The 18513-nt window shown below is 36.4% G+C and overlaps 1 protein-coding gene across 3 annotated transcripts in view; it reads left to right on the top strand.

Moving 5' to 3' along the window:
* Positions 1 to 18513, top strand: part of GABRB2 (gamma-aminobutyric acid type A receptor subunit beta2) — a 132961-nt gene that overhangs the window by 109059 nt on the left and 5389 nt on the right. For 2 of the 3 annotated variants that reach the window (XM_015641800.3, XM_015641799.3), the window contains exons 8-11: positions 1539 to 1676; positions 3007 to 3159; positions 6362 to 6606; positions 15144 to 15194. In XM_015641800.3, the coding sequence (XP_015497286.1) occupies positions 1539 to 1676; positions 3007 to 3159; positions 6362 to 6606; positions 15144 to 15194 (587 nt within the window). The remainder of the gene's footprint in view (positions 1 to 1538; positions 1677 to 3006; positions 3160 to 6361; positions 6607 to 15143; positions 15195 to 18513) is intronic. The other variant, XM_015641801.3, reaches the window with a different exon arrangement.

The following is an 18513-nucleotide window of genomic DNA, read 5'->3' as shown; positions in this document are numbered from 1 at the left end:
GAATTTGCCATTGGAAGGCAGGGTAGATGTCAGAATATCAGCAAAGCTTGACAATATTCTAAAAAAGTATGAATGTTCCTGAACTTTCTAAGGAAGTTCTTTTATATTTCTCATAAAATGGATTAAATTGCTTTTACATCTGAAGATCAGCCAATATGATTATTCATATTTATTTTATTTTAGACTTTATTTTATTTTAGATTTTATTTTATTTCTCTCTCTGAAGGCCTAGAGAAAGACATGACAAATATAAAGTGTTGCTAGGCAGGGAAACATACATGAGCTGTCTGCCTCTTTTCTGAAGACAAACTTGTGACCAGGAAAGTAAAAGAGTCACTCACACAAAACTCTGGAATTGCTATCAACATACTATAGAAATATATCTACCAAAATACTTTTTAAAATTGTGTGCATTAGATAGATTTTTATAGTTGTGTCAGTGTCAATTTTTACAGATTATTTGGTTCATGTCTTCAAACTTGCTTGCCTTCCACTAATGCTGTAAACTTGGGTTCTACTTGGATTATAAAAAATTAATGATGCACAGGAACAGTTTTGTAGATTCTATGCATTATTCTTTGAAATTCAGTGGTATTTGAGCACAGTAAAATGGTGTTTAGTGTACAAATTTGTCCTTTGTCTGTGAGTGAGGACTTAAAATCAAGGTGTTACATATTTGTTATCTCAATTTGCAAAACAGTCATAGTCATTATTCTGTGTTTTAGTTGATTTTACTTACAATTTTTCATGAGAAAAGTATTTAGATTAATGTATAATTAAATATTAATGAATATTGTATTTTGTGGTTTTGCAGTAGATTTATTTCTGATTCCTCACGTTCATTTCTGCACACCAACTCCAAGCATGCAACTTGGCTCAGCTGCCATTTGGGAACCCAGATTCCTTTTTCATGGATCCATTTTATGACTGTGTGAACATGTGCTGTGTTCTGGCATGGTTTTTTTGAGTGATGGGAATTTTTTTTTCCTTTGGTTGATTTCTCATGGATGTTTTTTTTGCCACTGATAGGTGTTTGATCTGCTGTAGTTGGTTCCTACGAGGCCTCTCACAAGCCCCACTGAATGTGGCTGTCTTTTACTGCATTAAAGCCATTCCTGAAAAAGAATTATGCTGTTTTTTTGCAACTAAAAACTAAACATTGCTGGCACTGATGTTTCAGCTCAGGGACAGAAATTACAGTGAACTCATGCTGTTTTATCCAGCCTTGGGATCAGAAGTTACCTTAAGCTGATGTTCAGCTGCTGTCTAGAGATGGAATGTGTGTAGACTTAATTTGATTTTAAATGTCTGTTTTGTTAATACATGTAATTCATGTAATATATCTTTAAAAAAAAATACAAACCCAACAAATATTAAAATACACCTAGGATTGCCTTTTGAAGTTATATTTGGAATGATCTTTATGTTTATAAATAGCTTAATTTTAGAAATATATTTTATATTATTTGAGTTAATGAGCTGTTCCTCATGATGTCAGAAGATATGTGTGTCTCACTTGTTTATTCCTGTTTTTATAGATGGCTATACAACAGATGACATTGAATTTTACTGGCGTGGGGGTGATAATGCAGTCACAGGAGTGACAAAGATCGAACTGCCACAGTTCTCCATTGTAGACTACAAGCTTATCACCAAGAATGTTGTTTTCTCTACAGGTTTGTAGAGGGGAACTTAAAAGGGGAATTCTTTTAAAGACTTTTGAAACTGGATTAATTCTCAGTGTGCAAATGAGGAGCAAAACTTTCAGGAACAGGAATAACACAGAGCAGCAGCTGTGAACTTGGAAAGCAGAAGTTTTTATTACAGCTTCTGCAGTGTATAAGGCATCACTCATTAACACATGAAGAGGGGATGTCATGTTAAGGCTCATCAAATGAGCTGTATTTTCTATGAAAACTATATTTTATAATATAATAATATAATATTACCTATGAAAACTGCTTAAGCCACTCGTGTACCTCTGTGCCATAAACCCAACCCAGAGTGTAGGAAATTTAGGAACCTTTTTCTCTGTATTTTTAGATGTTCCTTTTTCCAAGTTGGAGATGTAGTAGACTAAATACTTTGTCTTCAATATAAAATCTTTTAAATGCTTGTTCCAGGATTTCCAGTTTAGGCTGTTCTAGCAGAAGTGGAAGGCTGAAAAGATGCTCTCTGAGAAGAAGCAGAAAATTAGATTTGATTTCATGAAATAAAAATAAAAAAACTCAGGCAAACAAAAACAAACAAAAAAACCCCAAGAACACAAAAAACCACAAAAAACCAAAATGAAACTCCACTAACATATTTCAATGACATTAAATTGTTCAAGAGAGGCAAGAAGAGTTGGATTGGGCTGTTACTAGGAGATGTTTTCTACCTACTTGAGAAACCCATTGTGTTAAAAAAAATTATCTTCAAAACTTATTTTCCAAATATGGGTAGAAATCATCTTTGGAGGGACTGTAGAAGGATTGTAGATCCCAAATTCTTCAAAATCAAGCAGAAATGGGACTTGAAGAATGATTTCTAGGCACTCATATTAACAAATGTTTCATACACTACAATATTTCTGCCTCCCCTCCCACCCCTCCTCTTCTATTATTATTATTATTGGAATAATAATAATATTATTTCTGACAAAAGATGAGTGTTGCATTTCTTGGGAAGAAGTTTAGGATAAAGGTTACACTGAAGCTGGCATATGAGAGTTTTTCAGGGAAGAGGCATTTCTGTGCTCTGTTGCTCTGACATGTATTTTGGCTGTTGATTGTTGGATGTTATGATTACCAGCAGATAAGCAAGTAGACCATCTTTGTACCCTTAACATAAAAGATTATTTGATTCTAATTCTTGCTAGAAATTCTGCAGCTGAATATCCTGGATCTTTCAGCTCTGAGTGTACTAAATGTTAAATGAAAAAAAATAAAACCAAAATGACAGAAAAGAAAAATGTTTTCAGGCATTATACAAATAAATTATGGCCATACAAATATTCTCTTTTAGGTGCCTACCCAAGGCTGTCTCTCAGCTTTAAACTTAAGAGAAACATTGGTTACTTCATTCTGCAGACCTACATGCCTTCTATTCTGATCACTATCCTGTCCTGGGTTTCCTTCTGGATTAATTATGATGCTTCAGCTGCAAGAGTTGCTTTAGGTAGGCATTTTTACACATCTCATGCAGTGTGCTTTAGCTGAATGGTTTTTCTAGCTTCTGGCTGAGTGGATAATGCATGCTTTGAAAATAAAAAAGTATATGTTAGACCTTTATAAGTCTGGTTTGTTAAGCTTTGTATTATTTGAATCAGCATTTAAAACATCAGGATTTATATAAAACATAAAGTGATTTCATGTCTGAATCAGCCAACTGTATAATATTGTAACCAAAATTAGCCTAATTGCCTAAACATATTCCTTTGTTCTTTTGCTACTTTTTTTTTTCTCTGAAAAGAATGCACTAAGTTTGCTTTTGCCCATTGCAATCCAGAACACACATTCAGCACTGTGATATGGATTATAAATTGCTTTTCCTTTCAGGAATGAAATAAAGTTTTACTAGGGTTGTATAGCTGACTTGTCCTTATGTTGAGGGAAGAGGCTGTGCATCCTGTGTCCCGTTCTAGGCTCCTCACTTCAAGGCAGACAGGGAGGGGCTGAGTGTCCAGAGTGTGTCCAGTGTCCAGGGACAGAGAGCTGAGGAAGGCTTTGGAGCACAGGACTGATGAGGAGCAGCTGAAGGGGCTGGGGGAGCTCAGCCTGGAGAAAAGGAAGCTCAGGGGGACCTCCTTGCTCTCTAAAACTCGCTGGGAGGAGGCTGTAGCCACCTGGGGGTTGGTCTCTTCTACCAGGTAACAAGTGAAAAGGATAAGGGGAAATGGCCTCAAGTTATGCCAGGGAAGGTTTAGATTAGATCCTAGGGGAAAATTCTTCACCAAATCATTGCAGTTCAGCCCTGGCAGAGGAAGTGGTGGAGTTACCATCCATGAAGGGATTTTAAAGATGTGTAGACCTGCTGCCTGGGGACATGGTTTAGTGGTGGGCATGGCAATGCTGACTTAAAGATTGGATTCAATTAACTTAAAGGTCTTTTGCAACCTAAACAATTATAAGAGTCTGATTACTTTTTTCCTTATATTCCAAAAGCGAAACTGTTTCCCTAATTAATCTCTAGAATATTTCTATATCTCCTCACTAGTCCCATTTGTGTCTGTTTATTCTGTGCCCATCATCATAAGGAGCATGTTACAAAAATAAGTATCTCTATCTACTGCCAAATTTTGTCTAAATCAGACTGATTCCTGCCAGTACAGCTCTTGAATAGCTAAAATAAGAAAATCCCCATAAAATATGCCATTCAGAATCTGAAATTTTAACATTATACAATATAATAATATATAGAATATATTATAATTATAATATAGTATATAGAATATAGATATAGAATTAGTTTTACCAGATCTTTCTGTGTAGCATTTTGGCTTAAGAATTTGAGATATCCTGAAAATGCTGGAGGAAAGCAAGATAAAGTGTCTGTAGCCTGTAATTTTTAACTCAGACTCATTACAGAAGGTTGCAGTTTAGCTACTTAAAAATACACTTATGGAATCCAACTACTGTCTGCTTGACTGAGCGCAACTTATTACAGGTGTAATGTTTTCTGTGCTATGCAAAAAAATCCAAGTCCAAGATAAGGATGGAACAAGATGTTCCTGAAAGAATTTAAACACAAAAAGGAAGCCTATAGAGGGTAGCAGCAAGGTCACATAGCTTGTGAGAAATACACAAAAAAAATAATCTGAGTGGCCAGGGATCAGGTTAGGTAAGCTAAAGCCCTAAGATAGAACTAAATCTGTCCTGGGATGTGAAAGGCAACAAGAAAAGCTTCTATATAGGTATATTGGTGCTAAAAGACAATTAGGGAAAATGGGGGTCCTCTGAAAGGAAGCAGGAGGGCTGGACACCCAGGATCTGAGGTTCTGAATGCCTTTTTAATGCCTTGCTCTCATGGACATTGCCCAAGGTGCAGAAGGCAAAGGCTGGGACTGGGAGAATGAAGAACTACCTGCTTAAGGAATCTTGTTTGAGATCACCTAAGGAACTTGGGGATCCCAAGAATAAGTCTATGGCACCTGATGAGATACATCCACAGCTCCTGAGGGAAGTGGCAAATGAATTGGCTAAAACTCCATCGTATTTGAGAAGCCATGGCACTCTGGTGAAGTTTCATTCAATGGAAAAGTGGAAACAAACACCCTCTTTTTTAGAGGGGGAAAAAAAGACAACTTTGGGAACTGTCACTGACATTTATGCCTGTCAAGGTCATGGAGCAGATTCTCCTGGAAACTATGCTAAAGCACATGGAACCTGAGGAGGTGACTGATGAGAGCCAACCTAGCTTCACTAAGGGCAAGTTGTGCCTGATAACATCTGTGGCCATCTACAGCAGGGTCCCAACACTGGTGGATGAGGAAAGAGCAACTGATATCATCTACCTGGACTTGTGCAAAGCACTGACTCTGTTATGCATGAGATCCTTCTCTCTAAACTGAAGAGTCATGGATTTGTTGGATGGAACACTCAGTGGATAAGGAACTGGCTCGATGGTTGCACTTAAATAGTTTCAGTCAATAATTTGATGTCCAAGTGGAGACCAGTGACAAGTGTCCTCAGGAGTCTGTGTTGGGATTGGTGCTGCTTAACATCTCTGTCAGCAACATGGACAGTGGGACTGAGGGCATCCTCAGCAAGTTACTGAGCAGTGTGATGCTGTCCACATAAGAGATGCCATCCAGAGGGACCTTAACAGGCTGGAGAAATGTCACAAACATAATTGTGTGACTGGAGCACCTCTCTGTAAGAAGACAGGGAGTTGGAATTATTCTGCCTGGAGCACAGAAGGCTCCAGGGAGACCTTAGAGCACCTTTGAGAGCCTAAAAGGGCTCCAAGAGAGCTGGAGAAGGACTTGGGACAAACAGGAATGCCTTTAAACTGACAGTGTCTGGATTTAGATTAGATCTTAGGAAGAAATTCCTCACTGTGAGTGTAGTGAGACAGTGGACCATGTTGCCTGGAGTTGAGGCTTCCCCATCCATGGAAACATTCAAGGCCAGGATGGATGAGGTTATGAGCAACCTGGTCTAGTGGAAGGTTCCCCACCCATAGTACTAGATGGTTTTGAGGATCCCTTTCAACCCAAACCTTTCTAGGATTCTATGAATATGGACAGAGGTTAGAGATATCTTTTTTCCACCAGGGGACAAAAAATTATTTTTCAGCTCTAGCATTTAAATAAGTTACTATCCTAGAAAATAAATTAAAATTATTTGAATCACCAGACTTCTCAATTCTTTTTTTCCAGGAATCACAACTGTGCTCACCATGACAACAATTAACACCCATCTTCGAGAGACTCTTCCCAAAATTCCATATGTGAAAGCCATTGATATGTACCTTATGGGATGTTTTGTCTTCGTTTTCATGGCTCTGCTGGAGTATGCATTGGTCAACTACATCTTCTTTGGCAGGGGACCTCAGCGTCAAAAGAAAGCAGCAGAAAAAGCTGCCAGTGCCAACAATGAGAAGTTGCGAATGGACGTCAATAAGGTAAACTGTAATGGGGATGAATTTCTAGCATTTCCCCAGAAAGGCAGTCTCTCACTTCTGTCAGACAGTGCTTTAAAATGTAATTTCTTGTAGAAAATGAGCGGAGTAGAATTATGATGACCTTGTCTTAGCTCTACAGAGCAGTGTACTTAGCTACCTCAGCAATGATCACTGCCCTCTAGCCTGGAAAGCTGAATGACTTGTTTCTAAAGCATGTGGTCAGTGAAGCTTTAGTGAGAGATGTTTTCTTAGTCAGAATGTAGACTTGAATATGTACTATCTGTTTGTAAAGGAATAAATCCAAAATGATGGCTGTATATTCTAGTAAAAGCTGTATGGAACATTGGAACTAAGACCTCAATTTAACCTGCTTTCATAAATCTTTCGGATGAGCTAGATAAGAAATATTTGCCACAGAAGTCCTTAAAGCTTGACAAGTTTTCAATGTATAAGGGGGTAGAATACTATTGACTTAATGAGGAATTTCTCAGAAATAAACCATCAAAGTGCTGTATACTTAATTTTGAATATAAAAGTTGCCCTCTAGGGATGGAGAATTGAGGCAGAAAAGATATTTGCCAAGATACACACTTCTGGGAAAAATATCCATTATGCTTAATGAAAATGGGTCACTTATCATACAGCACGTGTAATTTATCACTTTGACCATTTTGGGATGAATTTCACACAGTGGCAAATCTGTGCTGAATGCAAAGATGTTTTCAGTCTAAAATGTATAAACTTTCACACACATGCAGAATTGGAAAGTTAAATAAGGTTGAATTATCTTTGGAGATTGGGGTTTTTTTGAAGAGGGAGAGGAAGTTGTGAGTTTTTTTTAATTATTTTTTTTTCATCAGGGGAAGCTCTTTGATTTGTAATTCATTATGACAATCCAAGGAGAAAAAATCAAAGTCATAATTTTAAAAAAATCTGTATTAGAAAAAAATAAGGGATTATTTGTCAGTTGGAAACTTGACTTTCATACAGCTCTAGTACTGAAATTTCTAATGTTTGTTTAGAGCCTCTACACACAGAGTGGGCCTGCAGTGAAAAGAACAACTTATTCCAAAAATCCATCACATGTTGATAGCACAAAATAGTTTTATAGGTTATAGTTTATAGTCTTTTAAGGAGGAGAGCTATATTGCCATGGTTCAGATCTCATCCATTCACTCATTTTTTAAATTTTTTTTTTATTGGAGAGAAACATACTTCAATGAGTGAAGGCATACTCATAATGATGATTTTAATTTTGATGTTATGTTACCATATATCATCTTTTAGCATTGTAAAGTTCATGAAGACAGTGTAGCATGTTTTTATTTCTATTGGTGATTTTTCAGCAATGAAAAAAAATCTATGAGTTTTTATTTAATTTTTCAAGGCTTTTTCTTTCTTTAAAATTAAATTTCACTTTAAAAAAAATGCTATAAACTACCCTGCAAGTAATTTTTTAAGACTAGACCTGCATTTACCTGAAGTCTTCCCTCTAACATCACTGGAAATTTAAGATCCATAAGTTCTACCACCAGCTGAGGTATATTTTTATTTGCACTTTGCTTCACTTGTGTTTTCAATATTCTTGTTCATACAATAGATCTTTCCGCTGTGTAACAGAACAGCAGAAGTCCAGTGGCAAATTGCTGATAATGAAAAGAATTTGAAAGCACCAACTGGTATGCAAATCCAATTTGCTAGGCAGAGTAAATTTAATTCAATAACATGCAGAAATTTACTATCTTACAGGATTGACACAAGGTATCCTGTGGAACACAGGCAACAATTTTACATGATTTGTATTTTCTTTATACTGAGCATTTTAGTTAATATACTAGGCCAGCATGGTTAATAGTCTATGGCAGTTTCCCTGTGGTATCCAGATCCACTGTGATCTGGTAATCAGTCTTGCAATCCTTTAATCAATAGAATCAAATAGGAGAGGAACAGAGAACTTGTCCTGCTGTGCAGAGACTGCTCTGGGGAGAGGGAAAGGAGCTGACAGTTGTTCTTGTTGTTTGACCAGCAGCAAGAAAACATATTAATATTTAATGGACCTGAATATTTTATCTATTAAAGGGAGACAAATATTATGTAATTATTTTCATTTGTAAGAATCAGAAAGGGGGCTGAACTGCTGAAATTAGTTCAGAAACAATTTGTCATAAAAAGCAACTTACACTCTAACTAAAAACACTCTAAAAGCAATACACTCTAACTAGGCTCCAATAGTGAAGGACTGATTTCACAAGGTATAAGTGTTCCTTTGTGATATTATGGGATTCCTCTTGAATCACTACATGCAATATTATGAATTCATCAGAATCAGATATATACAGGAGAAGAACATGATGATGAAAACTTCTATGCAAAATAACTTCTATTACTGCATTCAACATTGACACTGTAAAACAGGTGGACAAATAGTTATTGGAACTGCTATTTGTAGCATCTTTGCTTTACTTTATAGACCAGAAAATCTGTAACAGATTTCTTGCAATTCATTGGAATTAGTAACACAGGAAAACATATGGAAAATATAGAACTTGGGAGCCCTTCCTTCACAAAGACTCTTCTTAAAGGAAGAGCTACAGATCTGTCTCTTTAGGGAGCTCCTGGTCAGTCTTTTCTTCAACATCACTGTAGTTTACTTACCAGGATATTACCTAGAAACAGGATATGATACTTTGTTTTTTCAGCTCAGATACAAAGGCATTACTACATAATGATTTGGTGCACCTTTCTTCCATTTCTAGTCTAACTTTTACCTGTGTGTCATTCAGTTTTTGTTTCTAAATGATTTAATCTTTTTCTTTATCATTAAATCATCTAGGTTTATAAGAATTAATTATTGCAAATTCACATTCTCTATATAGAATTTCTTAGCTACATTCTTTCAAATAATTTGATTTGCTACTTCACAGAAGCAGCATTATGTTTTGCATAATGTAAAATACATATAAATACATCACTAAATGTGGTTTAGGTTGGGGCAGCTGCAGTAATCATTGAAGTCTACATGTTTCCAACTTAGCTTAAAGCACAGAGAATGCTCCAATGCAAAGGCAATATACCTGAAGTACATGATAACATAAGTCACATAAATAAAACTACCTTTAATTTTGCAATCATACTCAGTTATTGTGAGTGGTAACACAGCAGTTTGCCTCTGGGAAAGGGGGAAAATGTCAGCATATTATGCAATGCTTTGTAAAACTGTTCATACAGATTTATTCAGTCATTCTCTTTAAATAAATATGAAGTGACATTGCTAACCTCTGCATGTTTAGATAAAGTTTCTTTTCTGACACAAACACTTTTAAAAAATATACTGAGTGTATTTTTAAAACAATTAGTAATTCTTTACTTAGACATTTTTGTATTACATAAGGTATTCAGTCGGCACACCTGAAAGGGACAGTGCATTGCTGCTCATAGTGCAAATCATGAAAAAGGGAAGCTGTCAGTCTAATGACATTTTTCAATCCAAAATTTGGGTACCAAGAACGTGGAATGTCAATATGATAATGAGTTTAAACACATATTAATAGATTTGAGTACAGTAGAAGTGTTCTCAAAAAAATTAATGAAGGGCTTAGGGAGCTAAGAAGGTTTAAACAAATACAGGTGTCTTTGCAATTCATTGCCCTCCTGGCCCACTGTTGTTATATCTGGATTAGCACAGGGCTGCTAAAGGAGGTGAGATTGTGAGCCAGCAACAAATAGAAGCTTAACCTGTCCTCAGATGCACTTGGTAACTTTCTTCCCCTTCAAGCTGTCTCAGCTGCTGCTTTTTTCCCTACAGCTTTTTGACCAAGGAAAGGAGTCTGACCAAGTTTAGCTGGACAAGTTCAATAGTTTTCCTCAGATCCTTCACTCTAAAGGAACTCCACTGCATTATCAGAGCTTTGAGAGAAATAAGAGCATGCACTTAACTGTTTCACAAGTGATTACACCTAATTTTTTCCTCAGCTAGTGGGCTGAGGATGGACTGACAGCTGTGTAATGTAGCAGGGAAATGGGGCTCCCACAGCATCCTCCTTCCCCAGATGCCCATTTTCAGATTCACTGTCTAATGTATGAGTGCTCTTGTAGCAGGGAGCCTGAGAACTTTCTAGTCCATTGTGCCAGAAATGCCCTCTGTTACAGCAGCACACAGAAATGGCACAGCTCAGGTGCTGGTGTCTACCTGAAATTTCCCATGATGGCTTCCAGACTTCTTTTCACCATTTTACTACAGAATAACTGGAAGAGCCTGTGTATTTTTTTTTTTTTTCTCTGTCCTATCTGTAGATGTCTCTAGGAAAGGAGGGGTGAATTAGATGAAGGACTGTGTTAACCTGAGCTAAATGGAATGCACTGATCTCTCTACCTGTGGGTTTTTGCAGCTTGTGATGGCTTTCAGTGCACTGCAAACAGCCAAGGTCACTCCCTTGGATTTTCAGGCTGTGGTGTGAAGATGCATTAGCAGAGCTGTAGGCCCGAGATAATAGACCTTGCTCCAAAGCAATGCTCCAAAACAATTAGGCTTGGCTAATGCCTTTATTTCCCCACTGATTTACTGCTGGCTTGCCACTGGCCTTTTCAGTTCATAGCAGTATTTGTTCATTTCTATCTGAAGAAATCATACAATGTGTCTTCAGGGAGAAGAAACTATTGCAAAGGTACCTAAAAGCAGTCAGTACCTATTACACAGAATGGCACTTTATACCCTATGGACTAGAGGTACTTCCAGTATAAAAAGTGAGTGAGCATATATAACATGTTTACAACAAGATCTAAAAGCTTTTGATAAAAAGAGGATTTTTAAACCGGTTATATGCACAGACTCAGTTAATAAACTGAACAGGATATTAAAACACTAAGGCACAGGAAGCTCTTAAAATTTCGGTCTCAAATCCTTACTGCTCTATATTGCTGGGGCTAATGCTGCCACTGTCCAGATGTCAGTGAAAGAATTCATCCTCTTTCTTTCTTTCCAAGGAGAGAAAGTTTTCCTTTTGCTTGCAGTACAGGTAAAGCTGCCCAAGGACTGATTGTTGATTCAGGATCAGAGGGTATTCCTTACACAGCAGTTTATTGAAGGACATGTAATAAAGTAGGCATGGATTACAAAAGCTTAGCCTTTTTCCTGAATTTGCATTCATGCATTCTCAAGGAACAACTTGCATGTGAAACTGTCAGCAGTGCACAGGGTGTTTGGCCAGCCTCTTCATCTTTTAGCAAACCAGTTTGGATAGGAGCAAAATTTGAGGAGTTTCCAGTTTTAGCTCTCAGCACTTTGCAGAAGCAGTCAGAAGGTGACTTCCCACAATCTATGCTGGTATTCCACATGACATCTGAATAAAGTTCAAGTCAACTGTGTGAGGCCTTTTTTCTCCAGTTGCATTCCTTTGAATGCCATATTTAATTAATGTAAGACCAGTGCCTGTACACTTGTTTAGAGCACATTCTCTCCTTTGCTTTTGTACTGCATCTATAGCCTGTGACCCTGAGCAGAATACAATTTTTAGTTCATAAAAGAATCCCTTAGTGCAGTTTATGTCATTATATCAAGTTGTGAAGAAATAAGACATAAAAAATTATAAATTATGCATAGTGAAGTAGAAGAAATATATGTAGCTTCAGTCCAGAAGGTGTGTCTAGCTAGGGAATTTGGTTAATTGACTTCCTGGAACATATCAGCTCTAAAGAGTTTGTCAAGGTTTAATTCAACCATGAGGAGCTGGCAAATTTCTATCCAAAACATAAATTGTAACTGCAAGTAGTGTGTGCTAGAAAAGGTAACCTAGTTGTGTTTATGAATTTTAAGATCACTGGATTAGGTACACTTGGATGTCACTAAGTGGTAAAAATATTACTATAATATTACTATAGTGACTGTTCATCAGTCTGTTTATATGAGAACACATTCTAAAGACTCCATCCATTTAGATGCATTTGGAGTCATCCACTTAGACAATTGAATCCTTTTTTCTTTTTTAAAGCATGACAGGGTTTGTATTGCTTAAAAATAAGTTAATTTAGTGAAACAGTCAAGCTGGCCTATGAAGACCTGTTTCTTGGTAAATTCACTTAGTTACAAATTATTTTGGGTTCCACTGCTTTCCCAGAATTCTGCATATGGAGAAAGGTAGACACCAGGAGTTTGTTTCATGTAACTTAGGAAAACATTAGGTAGGTAGATTGGTAGGATTATGCCTAAACTCACATATTTGTATAAAGAGAAAAATATATGTCTATATGTGAATATAATTTTTTTACTCCTTAGAAACTAGTTTTAAGAATACTTCCATAATGATAAAACTACAACATGGAATTCTATGTATTTTTTTTATTCTTATAAAAAATAAGATTCCTCCCATATTCCTGTATTTATCTTTTAAGAAGTGTTAGAGACTTGAATATAGTTCTTGTACTTTTTCCTCACCCTCTCTTTTTTTTTTAACTCTTACAGGTTTCTTGCGGAGAGCAGGGTGTACTTAGATTTTTAGTCTTTAAAAGGTCAAGAACCTGAAGAAAATCCTTCTGTAATTTGCAGAGTTTCCATGAATTTTCTGACCTGAAACCAAGTCAAGCAACCTGAAATTATAAGTCTACCCAATTTTACTGTACTCTAACTGCATTCTTTACAGCCTGACCCAAATCTTAGGTGTATAACAATGTATGATAGCCTGGTTTCAGAAACAATAACTTCAATGCTGGCAGTAAATTGAGTTTTATAAAGACAATGGAAATGCATTGTTAAAGACATTGTTTCACATGTGGATATTTTGAAATATTAGGTATTTGTGTCTTACAAATTTCTATCGCTTTATCTCAGCAGACATGTTAACAATATCATGTCACAAATACCGGCATAGCTTTAGGCAGGTGCCCTTTGAAAATCATTATTTTGTTCATCCAGAGTGAACCCAGCAGGAGCTTACACAGAGCTATCTACCTCCTACACTGCCTGTGTAGGTAGGGCTACCCCAGAGCTCAGTGATTCTCACCCAACAAGTCAAACCTTGCTCATGAGGTGAAAGATCCCTACTACACGTGAAGTGTACGTCATACTTTCACCTGATCTTGCTAGAGCTCCTGTGACTAGTCAGGAATGGAATGTTATTAGCTTTCCAAGCAAACCTCAGCTTTTAAGATGTGGGAAGCTATTCTATAGCTAGTACGGTCTTTATCTGTAACAAATTAAATTACATGCCATGTAAGTCGTCATTGAGAAAGGGACCTTTATTTCTGTCTTTATTTCTTAAGAATGTCACTTCACAGGACATATAACTGCTAAATTTCAGGTTTTATTCTTTGTAATTGACTGGGTACTTCCAGTTTAAACTTCATGGTTTAGCTCACCAGATTTTGTTTTTGTCTAATGACAGCTCTACTTAACAAAAATATATTTCTTTTCAATTTCTAACTGTTTTGTTTCAAAGGGTTTTTCTATCAGGAATTCCATCCCTATTGTCTATTTTATACACTATCACAAAATGAGCTATCAGTTCCTGCCTGTAGTTGAAGGTTACAGGTGAAAATGAACGGTGTATGACAAGGGAGAAGTGTCAATATTATATATCTTTTTTATTCATCAGTATCAATTTCTCTTGTATTATAAAGCTGTGTTTGGCAGAACAGCAGAGCATAATCAACAAGGATTTACTGGAGGTTAATAATTTCAGAGGTCTGGTCATCCTTGGAGGATTCCTTATGAATGCGTGTGGGAGTTGTAATTTCTTTGTATTTTACAATTGTTAATGTATTATTGTAAAAGGAATTCCTCAAGAAAGCCATCATTTTGGAGTTTTTAGGTATTGGGAAGAATATTTAATGGTAACAATTCTATGCTTTCCTCTGTATTCCCTTTGTTTGAGACCATCAAAAAAGTCATGACCGCTTTCATGGCTCCAGAGTCAGCTTTTCTTCCATTTTACCTGGACCCATAAATGAATCATTTGCATCATATAATTTGTTGGTCACATTTAAGATTGTTTTATAAAACCCCAGTGTCTTGCACGGTTGCTGTGCTCTGGTCATTTCTCCTCCTCTTCTGTCTTCACCTTTTATTTCCATAGTATTTGCTGCTGCTTCATCTTCATCCTCCCTTCCTTTCTCATCCTGGGAATTTATCCATTAAGTTTGAACTCTCCTGTTCACCATGAAGAGTCTAGTTCTATGGTTGAACAATCCTTCAGCACCAAGAGATCTTTTTAACCTTCCTCCACCTCCTTTTGAAACCACTTTTCCACTTATTTTCCCCCCAAAATAATTTTAATAATTGTTTTCATATCATCATATCTTCCTTGGTCAAATGACCAGTTGGAAAAAATACATTTACATCACAACCTTATGTTACCTTGAGGAGCAGAGCAAGGCAGTAACAGCACCTCTGAAGCCAGAATGTACCAATGCTAATTGTTGGCTTAGAGGTCCCTATATATTTTAATTACTTGTCCTACTATTATCCTACAATGCTTTAATTTTAAATGAAAGATAATAGCTGCCTTATCTCTAAGGAAACTGGTCTTGATTTTATTAACTTACAGGACAGAAGAATAATTGGCACATATCATTGTCCAGAAATGTATTCAACAAAGGTATCTTTCATTGTTTTCTAATGTTTTTATCCTCAGAGACGTAAAATTCAGGTCTTGACCAGTTATGGTCATTAAAGATCCCATGGCACTTTTTTACAGCATGGTCATCTCAACCCCAAGCACCTGGCCAAATATCAATTTATGTAACTGTTCTGCTTACCCAACATTCCCCACCACCGCTCACCCACCCCATAGTTTCAATTGGCTACAACATTCTCCATTTCCTCAACTAAAATAAAGTTTGTTGTTCTGCACTGTCAGTCACTACATTTCACCTCAGAGGTGATTGTGCTTCACTGGGAAGTGAAGTGGTTCTTCTTTCTAATGCTTGTAAAGCGCTTTGGGATCCTTTTGAATGAGTGGTGCTGTTTACAAGAAATTTAGCTCACTGTCATTCTATTTCAGGTGTCACTTCATCACAAAAGCATGTTTTAGTTAGAGTTGGGCGAATCTACTTGGTGGACAAAACATTCCCAGCTCTCTCTAATCTGACAGGGAACCTTCTGACAAAGGCTGAAGAGTTAGATTCCTTCCAGCCTACCTGCCTTCCTTCCAGTTCCTTTCAGTTGGAAATTCAAAATATCATGGAAAAAAAATGCATTTATTCTTATGGTCAATTCATTATTCCAGATGCAGGAGGGTAAAATTAGTGCTCAATAAACAGCTGAACTTTGTGGTGTTTACCTGGGTATTGTGACACTTGAAGATTCGCCCATCACTAATATTTACTGTATTTTGCATTATTTCTTCTGAAAAAGTCTTGGAATATTGAAAAATGCTGTGCTTCAACTCTAATATGAGTGTGATATGTACACAAGACATTTTTCCCTAGAAGATAGTTTAGAATATTGCTTAATGTTTTTTCTGCCCAGCATCGCTAATCTTACTAACTGCTTTCAAGATTATCAGACATCTGCAGCATTTTGCTGCATTAAGAAAAAAAGTTGACTGGAGTGATATCATGTTGCTGAAACATGTCTGTGTGTAACCCTAGCAGACTAAAATAGCCTTTCGTGCATGTGTGTTGTATAGAATGTATTCAAGTATGTAAAGAGCACTCCAATTTCTAATATCATTGCAGATCAAAAGGATAAAATGCTTAAAGTAGATTCATCCTAAGAAGATTTAAGATGTGAAAAAAAATTGTTGGCACTAAAATCTTTCCAAAAATAGTATCCTAGAATGCACAACATTGAGGTGAAAATAACTCAGGCTCTGGGCTAAGGGGTAAACCCATTACATTAATAGATGTTCTATCAAACTTCCCCTAATGTCACTGGAACTAAAACTTCTTCTCCTGAGGTTTTATGAAAATATAGAAAATGTAGTTTCCAAATGACTTTGCACCCCTCATGTATGAAACATACCTCTTGTGATTTTAGACTTTTGGGATTAATGAATGCCAAGTGCCTGTAATTAACTGTTTTCTTTTTAGGACCCTGAAAGTCCTGTGGTTGGTCTGAGATCTAAAAACAAAAATGAGTCCCCTTTCATTTTATCCCAAAAATCACAACAGAATTTTCTAAATAAATACACCCATTAGAAAATAATGTTTGAAATCCATCTTCAGAAGTTTCATAGATCTATTTGAAAGCTTTTGTATATATATGCTTTTGTTGAAATTACAATAGCAGAATAATACTTTTACCTTAGTTTTGTCCAGTGCAGATGAGAACTGATTTGATGGTCTCCCTGGATAGAAGCAGTGTTCCCTCACTATGCTCAATATCATGCTACAGAATTCCTAAAGGAATTTTTTTTGAGTACCAACTCAACTTTCCCATTTTTCCAGTGAAGATTGATTCCTCTAACACAATAGGAATTTCAAAAATTTTATGTGGCTTTGATGAAAAGCAAACAAAAATGAAATTTTTTTTGTTTTTCCACACCGAGTCATGACATTTGATTTATAACTAAAATTTAATGAAACTAGAAGGGTGCAAACTCATATGGATGGGGGAAAAAAGAGAGAGAGGGGGAATTCTGTCATCTCAGCAACACTAGTTTTTGTGCATCATTTGAACAGATGTAATCACTCAAATAACAGTGTTTCAGTAGGTCCAAAGTACCTTTGTGAGTGTCTGACATCTCAGTTGATAACACTGTGCAGGGGGTGCTACTAAAAACCAAATCATTTAAACCCAGTTCTCTCATCTTGCCATGGTAAATATTACATATGGGCTTTAATAATGGCAAATGCAGTCTGCACTGGGCAGTGCAGGGGGGTACCTGCTGCTGACAGCTAGTTTCTAAATATTACACAATATACTAATACTCTGTTATTGTTCAGAAATCCAAAAGACAAAAGTCACAGTTTTTGGACTTTGAGTAATAATCATAGAATATATTCTGTACTTGATAAAATTAATAATGTGGCTGAGTTTTTCTTAAAGGAGCTCTGGGACACTTTTTTCTCTTATTTGGACTATATGCACTATATCTGGACTATATCTGCACTACCATCACTAATTCAGTGTAATTAATTAGCTGTTCATTAGCTATTGTTTTTTAAATACTTTTAGTTAATTATAATCTGTTATCACACAATTCAAAATACATGCTTAGAGGGAAGGCTGAGAATTAGAACTTCCTAAATAACTTTTATTTGTTTTCTACAAATGGATTCTTTTTAAAATTCTCCTATCATATTCCAGATCTTCTCCAGATTGCCTAAGAGTGGAATTTAGTTCCTTATCTTTGAAATCCTCTAGATTGTCTAAGGGGTTTCTCTACAATATAGCTTTAATATTTTTTTCACTGAATTGCCTTGAAAGAATGCATAGTAGCTAAATCAACCCATTGAAACAACTGTTCAGTGTACATTTGACGTGATTACATTCTGCATATCTTTTTCCTTGCTTGAAATTGCAGATCTCTGCTATTACAGCAGCATGCACTTACAGCATGTGCTGTATTTATGAGATTTATTAGTACTGGGGCATGGAGTTTCCACATACCTATAGTTAGAATATACCATTGTCTTTCCCCAATTAACCAGTACTTCTGTTTGGAATATGGGGATCTAAAATGTCCATTCTCTTGGGCACTGCTCTGTACCTCATTCATGGAGGCAGAGACCCTGCAAATAATGGACATTTATGTCAGAGCCAAAGCTTTCATTTCAAAGAAGATAAACCAAAACAAAGCAGATAATTTTCCATTTGATTTCCTTCCAAAACCCTGAAACGTTCAATATTTGCCCCAGATATCCTACTCAGTGGCAGAATCCCACTTTCAGGAGCTGAGCGTGTTCTCTGTTCCCAGGTATTGCTTGTGCTTGCTGAACATCGGGTCTAAGGAAATACCATTTATTGCATTA

This window comes from Parus major, chromosome 13, assembly GCF_001522545.3.
Source record: "Parus major isolate Abel chromosome 13, Parus_major1.1, whole genome shotgun sequence".
NCBI classification, from domain to species: Eukaryota; Metazoa; Chordata; class Aves; order Passeriformes; family Paridae; genus Parus; species Parus major.
Note: the sequence above shows the minus strand (reverse complement) of the source record. Positions and strands in the feature narration are given on the sequence as shown.